Below are 14,932 nucleotides of genomic sequence, written 5' to 3'. Positions count from 1 at the left end.
TGAATTCATGAAATGTTTCAGTCATATCTGAGTCTGAATTTTTCACAAAAAAAGTGCCAGCTGAAAAAATTCACCCAGTTCTACTGTTGAACTCAGGATGAAATCCTGATCAACTGAAGTCAATGGTAAAACTCCTTGTTTGTATAATCACATAAGATGGGACAAAGGCACCGGAGGGACAGACTTTATGTCTTTTGAGTCTTCCAATGCCATTTTAAGGGCCCGTCTACATTAGAGATATTGTACTTCAGCTATAACACAACCATAAGTCAAAACAGTTTAAGGGTACATCTTCACTACCCAACAGATGGTGGGTAGCAATCAATCTATCGGGGATTGATTTATTATGCTTGTCTAGACACGATAAATCGATCCCTGAACGCACTACCCTTCGACTCCAGAACTCCACTAGAGCAAGAGGCAGAAGCAGAGTCGATGAGGCTGCAGCCATCGATCCCGTGCCATGAGGACGGGAGGTAAGTCGATCTAAGATATGCGACTTCAGCTATGCTATTCTTGTAGCTGAAGTTGCGTATCTTAGATTGACCCCCCCTCTCAGTATAGACCAGCCCTAAGGTTCCAAGGTAAGCAACTCTTTGTGAGGAACAGCGCCGAACAATACCAGTTGTTCTATGACACAGCAGAGGAATTACAAAATAACATCTCCAACCTTACCAGGGAATACTAGAAGGGAAACACAAAATGTCCTTTTTCAAGCAAACAATAGGTTGACAAGAACACATACATGCTTTGATGTTGGATGAAGAAGCCCCACACTATAAAAAGTGTTCATCTCTGTAAAACAATAAATCCCACAATCTTGCCTGGGTCATTTTCAGATTTTGTTATTAGCTTCTTTAAGGTCAGAAAAGAATCAGGTGAAATTCATAAAGAAATTTCATTTTTCTGCCTCTGAAAATCACCTTTGTTTCCTGCCAAAACATTAGAGATGAATGTAATCAGTGTTTCACTGATGGCAAGAATTTCTCTCATAGTTTTAAGCTGGAACCCACTACAAACTCCGTGTAATGCACTATAGATTGTAATCTTAATTTAGAACCTTTCCCTGTACAGTGCTCATCCTCTACTTTTGCCCACAGGTTTGAACATTACACTTGAAAACATCAGAAATAGTCTGCTCTGACTCCAGATTGAGGTCAAACACTTTCAAAATTAGAAAAATTATCCACATTTCCTTTCTTGTTAACACCACAGAACTCAGATCCTAATCAGTTCTCTTGAGATAATACCACTATCAAGGTTTTCCCTTATTGTTTATCAGTTAAGGTCACCAAAGGACATGCAACAAAGAAGAAAATGCTTGGTAGCAAAGACTGTGGAAGCCATATTAGGGATGTAAGTGTTACCGTCAGTTATCTGTGATGTTGCTGATGGGAGGAAGACTAGGAGCAGCTCATTTTGCAGGTCATTGTCCTTCTATTTCATATCAAGCACTAGCGATTTTGTAAATTTGTTTTTGAAGGCAAGCTACATCACAGGTATGGTATATAATCTGGACTGAGGTAATTTACCACACATTTCCTGTAAATGGCAATAATATCAGCATTAACTGAGTTGTATTAATGGGACTAAGTAGTCATTGTGTCTTGAGAAATGATTGAAAAGTACAATATTTAGTGACAAAAACTCTTCAACAACAAACATGTCTGAGGCCTGGTCTACACTATGTGTTTATACCAATTTTAGCAGCGGTTAAACTGATTTAACGGCGCATCCGTCCACACTACGAGGCCCTTTATATCGCTATAAAGGGCTTTTTAAATCGGTTTCTGTACTCCTCCCCCAACGAGAGGAGTAGCGCTAAAATCGGCTATTACCATATCGGATTAGGGTTAGCGTGGCCGCAAATCGACAGTATTGGCCTCCAGGTGGTATCCCACAGTGCACCACTGTGACCGCTCTGGACAGCAATCTGAACCGGATGCAGTGGCCAGGTAAACAGGAAAAGCCCCGCGAACTTTTGAATTACATTTCCTGTTTGCCCAGCATGGAGCTCTGATCAGCACGGGTGGCGATGCAGTCCCAAATCCAAAAAGAGCTCCAGCATGGACCGTACGGGAGATACTGGATTTGATCGCTGTATGGGGAGACAATCTGTTCTATCAGAGCGCCGTTACAGAAGACGAAACGCCAAAGCATTTGAAAAAAAATCTCCAGCCTACACAGCGCTGCGTGACAAGCGTAACGGAAAGCCAAGAATCAAATGGATGCTCATGGAGGAAGCGATGGGGTACTGAGGACTCCAGCTATCCCACAGTCTACAGCAGTCTCTGAAAACTATTTGCATTCTTGGCTGAGCTCTCAGTGCCTGTAGGTTCAAACACATTGTCCAGCGTGGTTCAGGGTATAGCTCATCAATTTACTCTCTCCCCCCATCACGTGAAAGAAAAGGGAAAGAAATCGTTTCTTGACTTTTTTCAATGTCACCCTATGTCTACTGAATGTTGGTGGTAGACGCGATGCTGCAGCAGTGAAGAGTAGTATCCACTCTTCTCCCCTTCCCGGTGGCAGATGGTACAATATGACTGCTATCCGTCGTCACCATCAGCCCGTGAGTGCTCCTGGCTGACCTCAGGTGAGGCTGGGGGGGGGGTGGGGAAACTGGGTAAAAATAGGAATGATTCCTGGTCATTCCCAGTAGATGGTACAGAACGGCTGGTAACCGTCCTCATCATAGCAACTGGGGGCTGAGCTCCATCAGCCCCCTCCCTTTCCTGTGTAAAGAAAAGATTCTGTACTGCCTGGACTAGCATAGCAGTGGGATGCTGGGCTCCTCTCCCCCGCACCGCTTAATGTCCTACCTGGACTGTCATAGCAGCGGGAGGCTGCCTCCCCCTCATTTTATCTCACTAACAAGTCACTGTTTCTTATTCCTGCATTCGTTATAACTTCTTGACACAAATGGAGGGGACACTGCCACGGTAGCCCAGGAAGGTTGGGGGAGGAGGGAAACAATGGGTGTGGTTGTTGCAGGGGCACCCCCCCCGTGAATGGCATGCAGCTCATAATTTCTGCAGGATCTGACATGGAGCAGCTGTGCTCTCTGATACATTGGTTCTCTAGTACACTTGCCCCATATTCTAGGCAGGACTGACTCTATTTTTAGAAACCATAAAGGAGGGATTGACTCGGACAGTTTTGCCTTTGCTCCCCCCGGCCGACCTCAGCCAGGGGCACCTATGATAGCAGCAGACGGTACAGAACGACTGATAACGGTCTCTGCTATTATGCAAAAGCAAAGGAATGCTGCTGTGTAGCGCTGCAGTAACGTCTCTGTCAGCGGCACATACGGTGACAGTAAAAAAAAGCTGAACGGGCTCCATGGTTGCTGTGCTATGGCGTCTACCAGGGCAATCCAGGGAAAAAGGGTGCAAAATGATTGTCTGCTGCTGTTTTCCCAGAGGAAGGAATGAGTGATGTCATTTATCCAGAACCACCCGCGACAATGATTTTTGCCCTGTCAGGTACTGGATGTCAATCCAGAATTCCAAGGGGCAGGGGAGACTCGTGGGAACTATGGGATACCTATGGAATAGCTACCCACAGTGCAACGCTCCGGAAAATCGACGCTAGCCTCGGACCATGGACACACACCGCTAAATTAATGTGCTTAGTGTGGCCGCGTGCACTCGACTTTATACAATCTGTTTTACAAAACCGGTTTATGAAAAATCGGACTAATCCCGTAGTGTAGACGTACCCTGAATCTTACTGCTGAAGAGAAACTCCACAAAGATATATATATATAAAACCTAATTCTAAAGAATATTAAAAAGGGCTGTTTACTTGAAATTTATGGTAGGTTATACATCTGAAAGAAAGAGTCTACGTTTTTAATGTAACTTAATTGAAATGAAAATTATTTATTCCTTTTCTTAATAAAAACAGAACAGGGTGAAGGATTTGTACCTTCAATAGTATATTCAAGTTCATGTTGTCTCTGTTACTTTACACCCTTCGACTGGACAAAACTACCCAATGATAGAAGAGTTAAAAAAAGGGCTCAAAAATTAGCTAAATAGGAAATATTCTATTCACTTAGTCCCTGAACCTCCAGAGTCTCAGACACATGCTTAATTTTACATGCTGTCATTTGTCCCAATAAAGTCAAGAAAGACTTCCATTGACTTCAGTAGGCTTTGGATCAAACCCAAAAGACATCAAGCCTCCAGTCCTGCATTCATATCACACCCAAATGCCCACTGAATTCAAAATACTGAATTACTGGTGATTTATACCTGATTTATACTTTTTTAAAACAACTAGATGAAGGAATTATACATTATTCATTTCCTTTCAGAAGGGATAAAGAATAACACCCACACAAATCAGAAAAAAAACAGAAATCCTGTTATTTTTGCAAACTCTTGTATGTTTTTTAAAATGTCATATGCCTTATAGGTGTGAAGCACAGTAGTTCTTCAACAGGAATCACAAAGTAACTGAAAGCAACATAATCACTGCAGAGGGATTTGCAGTCTTCTAGCTCACAAACTTAATGGAACATTTGTAAAGATTTCTTCACTTAGTAATTGAAAACAACTTGTTCTGCTACTCTGTACTTACATTAAAGAACAATTCTATTTCATCCATAGTAAAGTCACGTATGAAAATCCACAGATTGTAAAATCATGTTTCTACTGTATTTTCAAAATTCTTGGGGGTAAGACTGCAAGCTGCATAAAAACTGGGATTTGGCTAATTTGAGTCCCTCTATTATAGGCAAGCATCAGTCATGCAGAGGTCCTGTGGCTAATGTGCTTAACTTAAACTTGTGAGTAATCCCACCGAACTCACTGGTATCAGTGAGACTGCTCATGTATTTAAAATTAAGCACATGCTTAAGTGAACTTTTGGGTCGGGGTGAGGAGCCCTAGAGAAGATCTTAGATGCTCCACAGAACCAAGAAACTGCTCCTGTGGAGCATTAGTTAGGGCAACTTCTGGCTATCCATCTTGGCTAACTTGAAATGCCAAGGATCAGAGGGGTAGCCGTGTTAGTCTGGATCTGTAAAAGCAGCAAAAAATCCTGTGGCACCTTATGGACTAACAGACGCATTGGAGCATGAGCTTTCGTGGGTGACTACTCACTTCGTCGGATGCATGCCTCTGAAATGCCAGTTAATCAGAGTTCAGAAATTGGTGCTGCAATGAACTGGTGTTCTTATATATTATATATTAAATCGAGAGGATTTTAATGACATAGATTCGAGGCCAAATCAGCCACACCTGTATTACACTATTGAATTCAATCAGTCCATACTGGTATAACAAAGAGCATAATTAAGCATTCTGCATCTAAATGACGTGTAAGACATTTCAGATTGTGTTATGTCAAATAAAATGTTTGACAAATTCTGACCACAGGAGAAAGGGTTAATTTAAAAGCAGTGTTCTAATGTCTGGAAAGCTGGGTGATTAGAAACAGTCACATAAAATTGACAAATATAACATATGTATTCTTACCCTTCAGTCCGGAAAATAGTCCTAAAACTGTCCCCCAAGCTCTTGTAACTGGTTGGATCAGTTTTCCCTCTTTGAATTTGGAACCTAAAAAATACAATTTATAACAGCATGTGAAGTTAGGGATTTTAAAAGTCATTTTGGCTTTCCAATTTCTATATAAAAGGGATTTTAAGGTTTATTGATATATCTTATTCATTATTATAGACTGTTCTTGATATTTATTCTTATTAACACTACTTTCATAGGCGTTATTAAAAAAAAGAGAAATACAGCTTTAAAAGTAACTTGTTCATAGTTCATAGTACTCAGATAGCCAGCACTTTTTCAATTTACACCTCTTTCTTGTTGTGTAAAAAATAAACTGCTAATCATGGGCTTGATCCAAAGTTCATGGAAGTTCATAGGAGTCTTCAATGGTCTTGAATCAGCCCGTTTTCAGAAATCTGAAGTAGCATATTGTAATGCCTTTACCACTATGAAATGAACCTACCATGCAATTTCTTATTTTTAGTGCCTGATCCAACTCCAATTAAAATCATCACAAGATTCTATTGGAAGTTAGATCAGGCTCCTAATAGTCACATTTGGACATTTAACACAGAGGCGAACAATATAAAATGCAGCTATCAATTTTTTAATGAAGTCACCTTTCTTCTGCTCATATTTTGATACATAATGCAGAGGTTTCAGCAGCAATACTTGCAGCACATCAGCCTTAAGAATAATAAGAAGATTATGATTTAAGACTGCAAACATATATGCCAGTATTTACAAGTTCTGGATAAAGGTGGTCAGCATAACTCACTGTGTTAATCTACTGAGTGCTCTAAATGGGGTTACACCCACTTCTCAAAGCTGCCAATAGAGAAAAAGAAAAAGACGCTAGAGTATACATTCCCCATCCCCCCACCTTTTGTTTTAAAAGTGTGTATGTGGGATGGGGGTTGAGGGGGATCATAATGACATCTTTTCCCAGTTTGAGCGTTGGATATACTGTGCTTTTGTTCACAGTTTGATTACACTTAGAAGTCTTTGGCTACTTCCTACACAATAAGGGGACTTTGTAGAGAAAGTGATCATCTAAAACCAAAATGTGCACTCTATCATAATAACTCATTTTTAAAACTGTAGAGCTGCAAAGATGCTCACTCAAGTAGCCTAGCCAAGTTCCACATCCAGGGAACTTCAGAGTTGGAAGAACATAATTTCTTGTTAGATTTTTTCAATTACTATCCCGTATTTAACACCACAGGCACAAATGTTAGTAATCTCAGTTCAGAATAGCATTGTGTGAGGCAATCTACAGACTGCCATTATAACTCATGTAACATCAGCCCTGTGCATTAAATAACGCTTGCTTCAAAGAATCATCCAGACATTAATTATTATAATCAAATACTGCTGCAAGTCCTAAGCAAAAGACAAAATAAGCACGTTTATCTTTTTACTTATTTTCTTCACACATAGTATACATTAGTGTTTTAGATAGGTACTGGACCTGCCATGCTCCAACATACAAATATGGCTTCTTATTCTGATTAGACACCATCAGATTCAAACAACAGTACAATTTTAGTTAAATGATATTAAACAGCAATTTTCTCTTCCATCTTAATTGGATTCAACAGGATTAAAAAAGGTTTTCACATTTCAGCAAAAGGCATTCTTAGTTTTGCCTCTCAGTGTTCCTAAGCTGTTTGCACGACCAAATCTAAGCATTTTCTTCACTCTGGGAGACAAATTTCCAGTGATGTAATATAATTCTTTGGGCAATTATGAAGGCAAACCCACCTCTTTTGAATGCATTTAGAAGGAAACGTTGGATCGCTCCATAGTCCTAAGAAAAGCAGTTCAGGCACATGTGGGATCTCCATCTGAGGTAACCTCTTTTATTAGTGAGAGAACTTGCTGCCAAGTTGGCAAAGTAGAGACTGCTGTTCTAGAGGTTTACACTCATATGAGAGTTGATGCATAACATTTTGTCTGAAAAGAACCCTTGGGAAGGTTAATAGCTGAAAATGCCTCAATGGCATCGCACAAAGTCCAACAGTAATAACAGCAACGGAATGTTGTAAGTTGTTACATTACACTAGCCAAGAAATCAAGACTGAAAAAAAAAAATCTTAGCACACACAAACGTGTAGGATTTATACTAATATTAGTAGGTTTAAGCCTTGATCATTTATACCTCAAAGTTTAAATTCAAAAGTGATGGGCTCCATTTGTTGTAAAAAGAAACCTTTTAAAAATTCACTAATAACTGAAAGAAATTGTAGACTAGTATTTACATAGAAAGCAGTCCTAAAACGTAAAACTTTTTTTCAAAAGTTTTAAGACTTTCGTCCTAAGCAGAAATTTAGAATAAAGGTGATTGTTTCTAAAACACTCTGGGAAAAACTTAGGCCTCTATCCTGTAAATACTTATGCATGTGCTACCTGTACACATACAAATTATTCAACAAGACTACTTATGTGCATACATTTAAGCACATGCATAAGTATTTGCTGGATTGGGGACTTAATCCTGGGCTACCCCAACAGAGATAATATATATTAAAATTATTTTACTTTAGCTTTATCCTATAGCCACATACAATCGTACTGTATATTTCTTTATACTTAATAGTTCTGCTCATAAAATGCAGAGACAGAATAACACTTTAATAAATAATAGTTAATTTATTTGTAGTTTATGGGGTAAAAGGATAGCTTCTTACTAAAAATGTTAAATAATATTTTTCACATTTATTTCAATTTCTTTTTTAAAGGGAGAGAAGATCTTAGTATTAAGTGAGTCCATTTGTAACACTGACACAAACAACATATTCCTTCCTTTAGGGTTTTTGGATCCATTCCTTCCCTAGTAAATCTTTTTAATAGCTTTAACAGCAATCCTAAAATACATGCCAATTATGTGCTCTAATCTAGATCTGTGAACTGGGTTATTTGATTTGGAATTGCTTGCCTCAATAAAAGAAGGTTTAACTTTTTAATGTACTAGCTAACTCATCACCGATACTTGTTAAAAGAAGCTAGAGGAAGAAGTGACAAGATGTTTATTTGTTTTGCTGGAGGGAGGAGCAGCAGCCACAGCAGCTCCCGGTAGTAGTACTAGTAATAATAAAGAAGGGTGAAAGCATTCACTTCAAAAACAACCTGGTCTGTTTGAAATTATTACCTAGGGGATTGAGCACAACCTGGAGATACACAATGCTTTTTTTCTGCTTCAAATCTATTTCTCTCTGAAAACAGTATTAACCAAATGCTCATATTTAAGTGAATTTCTTGCATTTTTGAAAGCAGGAGGACTGTGTCTTATACATTATTGGCCTTGTCAGAATTACAGAAGCTAACCTGCCTGACTAAACAGAAAGCATCATGCATTTCTGGTCTGGTTAAGATTCTGAAGTCTAAGAAGCAAAACCTGCAACTAAACATTTTTCAGAGTCAGAGTGAAAGGACGCTAACAAGATAAGGCCACAGTCCCCCCCTTGCAGAGCCTTTTGAAGCACCGGGGCTTAAGAGTGCATTAACAACGTTACCACACAAGAAGAAGCAATAGACAGTGGATTCTGTGACAAGGTGCAAGTTTATTGAACGTATCACTAGAAAAGGGTTCAAACAACTGACATTTTCCTCAACTGTAACCTCTTCTCTACCAGCTTTGCTGATTCTCCAGTCTGTACAAAATGCTGCAGCAATAATTATCTCCCTCTCCCTCCCAAATTTATCACAAAGACTTCCTGATGTTCATAAGAGGAGGCAGTAGCCACTGTCCTCAATCCACCCCTGAAGATTACATAAACGGAGGGATTTCCAAGTTAGCTGAGGACAAGAGCCTGAAAATGGAGAGCAAAGGATGGATCCGGGAAGGATTATGGTTTCAGGTGGAAGCCATGTAAAAATGGCCATTTTAAAAGCTTTTCTTTTTGAGATTTTTGGTGTTTTTTCAAAACCTAAACTCCAAGCTGTGAACCTCTGTGATCCAAAATCAAAGAAGCTATGGTTAAGTGACTCATATTTGTGCAGTTATACAGCTGCCATTTGTAGGACAAATAATCCCAGGTCCTTCTCACCTTGACATCATGAAAGGGGTAATCTGTATGGACAGAAACTGCCCTGGAATGACTCCTCTAATGAGTAAGGCATAAATAAACTCCTCTTCAACATGAAGGATGCTTGTTTTCTTTTGCCATCTCTGTTGGCCATTTCCCATTAGTAGTCATTATAAAATTCAATGAAGCAGTTTCTGTGCAATATCCTCTTTCATAGGGTGATCATATGTCCCTAAAAATCACACATCTGTTTCCACGGTCTGTCCCACTGTCCTTGCTGGTTTTACAAAATCCAGTGTTTTCTCCGTTTTTGTTCCCATGATGCTTCCCAGTGACCCCTCCCTCTGCAGAAGTCTGCAAGCCAGTCTTATTCTGCATGCAGTGAAAACCACAGCATGGTGGGGAATAGGGTGACCAGATTACATGAACAAAATATCGGGACACATGAGGGGGCAGGGCCAAAGTGCCGTCGAAGCAAAAAATGAAAAGCCCTGAGCCAGAATATTGGGACAAATGGCATCCCGACCATACATCCGTCGGGACGCAGGACAAATGACTGAATATTGGGACGGTCCCGATTTTATTGGGACGTCTGTTCACCCTAGTGGGAAAAGAGAGGCTGAGGTGTTACTTGGCTGAGGAGAAGAGATACCTTGTATTCTCTCCCTCCTACAAGTTGTCAATTCTACTATTCCTCACCAAGATGGTCTTTTGGGTGCCTGACAGCATAAGTACTTTAGTTTTCTTTTTGCTTTCAAAGTCTGTTCACCCAGCTCTTACTGACCCTCCCCCATTTGATACCAAGTGCTTTCTATAGCGAGGTGGTCACCCGTTCCGGCCCTGAGAGGGTTACAACCAGCCCTGGGAGAGGACTGGGGTTGTGAGCCAAAGACTAGGCTGATGGGGAAGGCAGCCACAGCTGGGGCCACACCCCAATCAGGCCACAGTTGGCCCTATAAAAAGCTTTGGGCCAGGAGCTCAGGCAATCTCTCTCTAGCTGTGGAGAGAGATGGGCCTGGCTGCTTGGGACCTCAGCAGGGCACCCAGAGTGGAGCAGGGCTTGGGATAGGCCAGAGGAGCTTGGGAGCTCCAGGTTGGAAACCCTCCAGGCTGCAGGCCTTGGTAAAGGCCAGGAAGGGTACTGGGGTTGCTGAGGTGCAGCCCAGGGTAGGCAAAGGCAGCAGGTCCAACCCCCCCTTGCCAATGATGAGTGGTATAGACTGCAGTCTGCCCTAGTGAGCAGGGGCTAGATGGTGACTGGCAGTAGCCACTGAAGTGAGGTGGGGGTAGAGGGTTAGGGGTTTCCCTGGGTGGGGAGACCCAGAGAGTGGGGGTACTGCCAGGGGGCAACACCCAAGGCAAAGGGGCACTGGGGTCCGGGAGGGACATGGGGGCCTGAAGCAAGTGGGATACTGGCCAGCAGAGGGCGCTCCAAGGCTGGAAAAGCTAATTCCCTGGATGAGCAGCAGGAGGCACCATGACGGTGAGTCGCCACATCGCTACACTTTCTCATAGCCTCATGGACTTTAAGGAAAGAAAGAACCATCATGATAGTCTAATATGACTTCCTTGTATATTTCAAGTGACAGAACCTCACCCACCCACTCTTGTAATAGACCTGTAACCTCCAGCTGAGTTACTGAAGTCTCAAAACACGATTTAAAGACTTCAGGTTATAGAGAATCCATCATTTATACTAGCTGAAGCCTGTAAGTGACTCATGTCCCATGCTGCAAAGGAAGGTGAACCCTCCCTCCCCCAGGGTCTCTGCCAATTTGATCTGGGGGAAAATTCCTTTCTGATGCCAAATATGGTGGTCAGTTAGACCCTGAGCATGTGGGCAAGACCCACCATCCAGAGACCTGGGAAAGAATTATCTGTAGAAACTCAGCACCCTCTCCATCTAGTGCCACATCGCCGGCTGCTGAAGATATTTGTCACAAGCTTTTCAATCTATGTTAAAATTGCTATAATTTCCTTATAATCAAAAAGGGGTAAATCAGTACTTGATATCTGTATTTAAATATACTGTCAGCAACCAAACCTAGTTCACACAGCACAGACTCATGGGGTCAATCCTGGCTCCATGAAACTCAATAGAAGTTTTGCCGATTGTCTTCAATGAGGCCAGGATTTCATCCATGAATTCCAGAGATTCTTGGTGCTCAGTATTGTGCTGCCAATACACCAGTTCTGCTGCTGAGAAGATCAGAGGGAAAGAAAAATGTGTGCTCTCTCTCTCACAAGAAAAAACAGCATTTGGACCATATTCATGATATTTGTTAATAAGTGAGTCTTCTGTCTCCCCTTTAACTTACACACCTTTGTTATGTCTAACTGAGATGATAGCTGCATTGTGCAATTTTAAGATGTAAATCAAATCCTTGATATTTCCTTCCATGATTGCAAAGTAGTGAAAGCATTTATATGCATAATGTAAATATATAACTTTGGGTACTCAGTCAATTTAGATGATATTACTGCTGGATGAAAAATTATTTGACATAGTAACAAAAGCAAATTAAATCTTCTGGGCAATGCAAATTCTAAAAAAGCTTTTAAACTTGTATAGCTTTCTGAAATTTAAGGTCAACAACTAGAACTTACACTTTAATTAATTTCCTGTGATTCCAGACATACCTAATTGCAGTTGCTCCTATAAGCATAACTAGATTTGAAAATGGATAGTCTGAGGCTATATTTTTAGCTGTTTACATGCTTATATTCAACTATAACTGGATCACAATTTAAATAGCTATCAAATTTGTTAACTTAAACTTTTACTCTGGTGCCATTTGTTAGTGCTGTATATGGATGCAGATTTGCACAGCTACTATACATGCTGCATATGGCATTACTAGTGCTTAAATTTCATGTGAAACCTGATATTATAAAATGGACCTTGATAAGGTAGTTTATTCTACTATTTGGCACAAGTTCTTCAGGTTGTTTATATTACTTATGGGATAATAACTAAATTGAGAGTATAATTCTGCCGTTTATTTTAACAGTAAATCCTTCAATTCACACAAGCTGTTGAACAAATGAACATTACATTTCAGAGCAAAAACCTAATTATTTTAAGCCATAGATATAAATTATGCCAATATATGCGGTTATATTTGAAGTATTATAGTACTGCAATGATGATATTTTAAGTACAAGGCCATAAAGAAACATAGCAGAACAGTAACATTATAGAAACAGGCAAGGGGCAGAATTTTTTTTTAAACTATATTGCATTTTAGACCTAGATTTACTTTTGACTCTCTCCAGAGCTATCTCAGTTTTCTCTACTGTAAATTACTTGTTTCACAAATGATAAATCATTAGTACAGATAGACATACTGCAAAAAAGTGTATTCCAACATTTATTTGAATAAAAACTTCATTTACTTTGATTGGATTCATAATCCCTCTTATTTACTTTCTGTGACATTTGGAGGAGCAAATATTTGTGGAAAGGCAAAATGTTTCAGTTATGTACACAAATATGTATTTGTATGAGTATTCACAATGGATGTACTTGTATAGCTATCTTGAAAGCTCTATGTGGGTTTGGGAATCACCTAATTGGAAGTTGAATTCTATGCAGATAGGTAACCAATCACAAGTTACAAATTACAGTAGTGAGCTCATGGTAGAGCTCACAACCAATCCACAGACAGAAGAATTTTCTTGTCAATGAATAATTTTAAAATGAACAAATACTTAAAAAGTAAAGTTGGTTCAAAGATAAATTAGCTCCTATTTCAGTCTAATAAAATGTAGTTCCCTGTGAATAGTTCACCCAGTTCAGTCATGAGTGTGAGATTACAGAACATTTTCTTTATGCTAAACAAGTTGATCCCCACTTCATTGTAACCTTTTTGTATTATTACACTTTCTTGGAGTTTTTGTCTCACATCAGTTACTCAGCAGTTTGAGTGGTATTGCATGGTAGCTTGTGTTTTTATCTGGGCAGGGAGGAGGCCTGGATGTGAAGATATGTACTAGGGGAAAGGCCAGTGAGATGAAGGAAAAGTAGCAGTCACATTCTTGGGTAAAGGATATTGTAAAAGTTAGGTGAGTTACAAACAATTTAAAAGAGAACTGCACCATATGATGTTCGGGGTAGATAGGAGGATAGAAGAGGTTAGGCTGAGGAGTAGCAGGAGACTTAATGCTTTTGTTTTTTCCTTTGCTTTGAACAGCCAGCTAGGACTGGTAGTAACTACATGACTCAGAAAAAAGGTTTATAAATGTAAGTCACAACACCCAGCCCCAGTTCAGATCTTCTTATGTTCAATAAAAAATGGACAGTGATAGGTGGCGTGGATCTGGCAGAATTCTGGGTGGTAAAAAATGGAGGAAAGGGCAGGAGGATTGCCTCAGACTATCAGGAGTGGAAGGATTCTTCCTAGAAAACAGGAAGGATGATCTAATTATAGCCCAGGACTGGGACTCAAGAGGTTCTATTCTGGTCTCTGCCATGGACTTCTTGTGTAGCCTTAGGCAACCCAATCAATGTGTCTTGATTTACCTATTTGCAAAGCCCACATAATGCTTTCTTTCCACACAGAAATGTATTGTGGCCTGATAAGTACTCTCAGAGACCCATATAGAAGGTACTAGAGACATGGAAAGTATAAATGCTAACAATACATGTAAACATTTGCCATTATTACATTCTCTTACTGGGACCTGAGTGAAACGCACAGTGGTCAGTCCCAGTGCAGAAAACATGTTAAGAGCCCGAAGAAGAAAAAGAAGACCCAGTTCTTGTAAAGTGGCAAAAATTTAACAATATATCAGGATAAAACCAAGCACAATTAGGTCTCCTCCGAAGTAACAAAATAAGGTTTAGAACTTCTATTCTATTACTAGAGCATTCTGTAGAGGCTTGATATACCATCAGGTGGTTTCACTGAACTATTATGTATTGTAAAGTTTTGCATATACATGCTTGAATATTTGCCTGCATATTCAAGGAAAAGAACATCTTAAGACATCTGAATCTACCCTGGAATGTGTGTGGAGTTAGTAAAACCACAAACTTTGTCTCAGATTTCAAAACAAGGGCACAAAGATTCCTCTTTTATTTTCAGACTAGTATCAGAGGGTAGCCGTGTTAGTCTGGATCTGTAAAAGCAGCAAAGAATCCTGTGGCACCTTATAGACTAACAGACGTTTTGGAGCATGAGCTTTCGTGGGTGAATACCCACTTCCTCTGTTAGTCTATAAGGTGCCACAGGATTCTTTGCTATTTTCAGACTGTAAGAGAACTGTGAAATCAATGCCCAACAGTCACTTTGCATGGTATTCATCAATAAAGGAGGCAGTTTCTTGTATTGTTGTATATTGCACAGGAATTTTTAGCTTTATGGCTGAGTGGAAGTGTTCCATCAGTAA

General features: G+C 40.0%; 1 protein-coding gene across 1 annotated transcript in view; it reads right to left on the bottom strand.

The window, feature by feature from the left end:
• SLC25A21 (solute carrier family 25 member 21) overlaps positions 1–14,932 on the bottom strand; it is a 365,165-nt gene that overhangs the window by 84,813 nt on the left and 265,420 nt on the right. The window contains exon 5 of the mRNA XM_030559247.1: positions 5,487–5,570. Coding sequence (XP_030415107.1) covers positions 5,487–5,570 — 84 coding nt within the window. The remainder of the gene's footprint in view (positions 1–5,486; positions 5,571–14,932) is intronic.

This window comes from Gopherus evgoodei, chromosome 4, assembly GCF_007399415.2.
Source record: "Gopherus evgoodei ecotype Sinaloan lineage chromosome 4, rGopEvg1_v1.p, whole genome shotgun sequence".
NCBI classification, from domain to species: domain Eukaryota; kingdom Metazoa; phylum Chordata; order Testudines; family Testudinidae; genus Gopherus; species Gopherus evgoodei.
The sequence above is the reverse complement of the archived record's forward strand: the minus strand, read 5'-3'. Positions and strand labels throughout refer to the sequence as shown.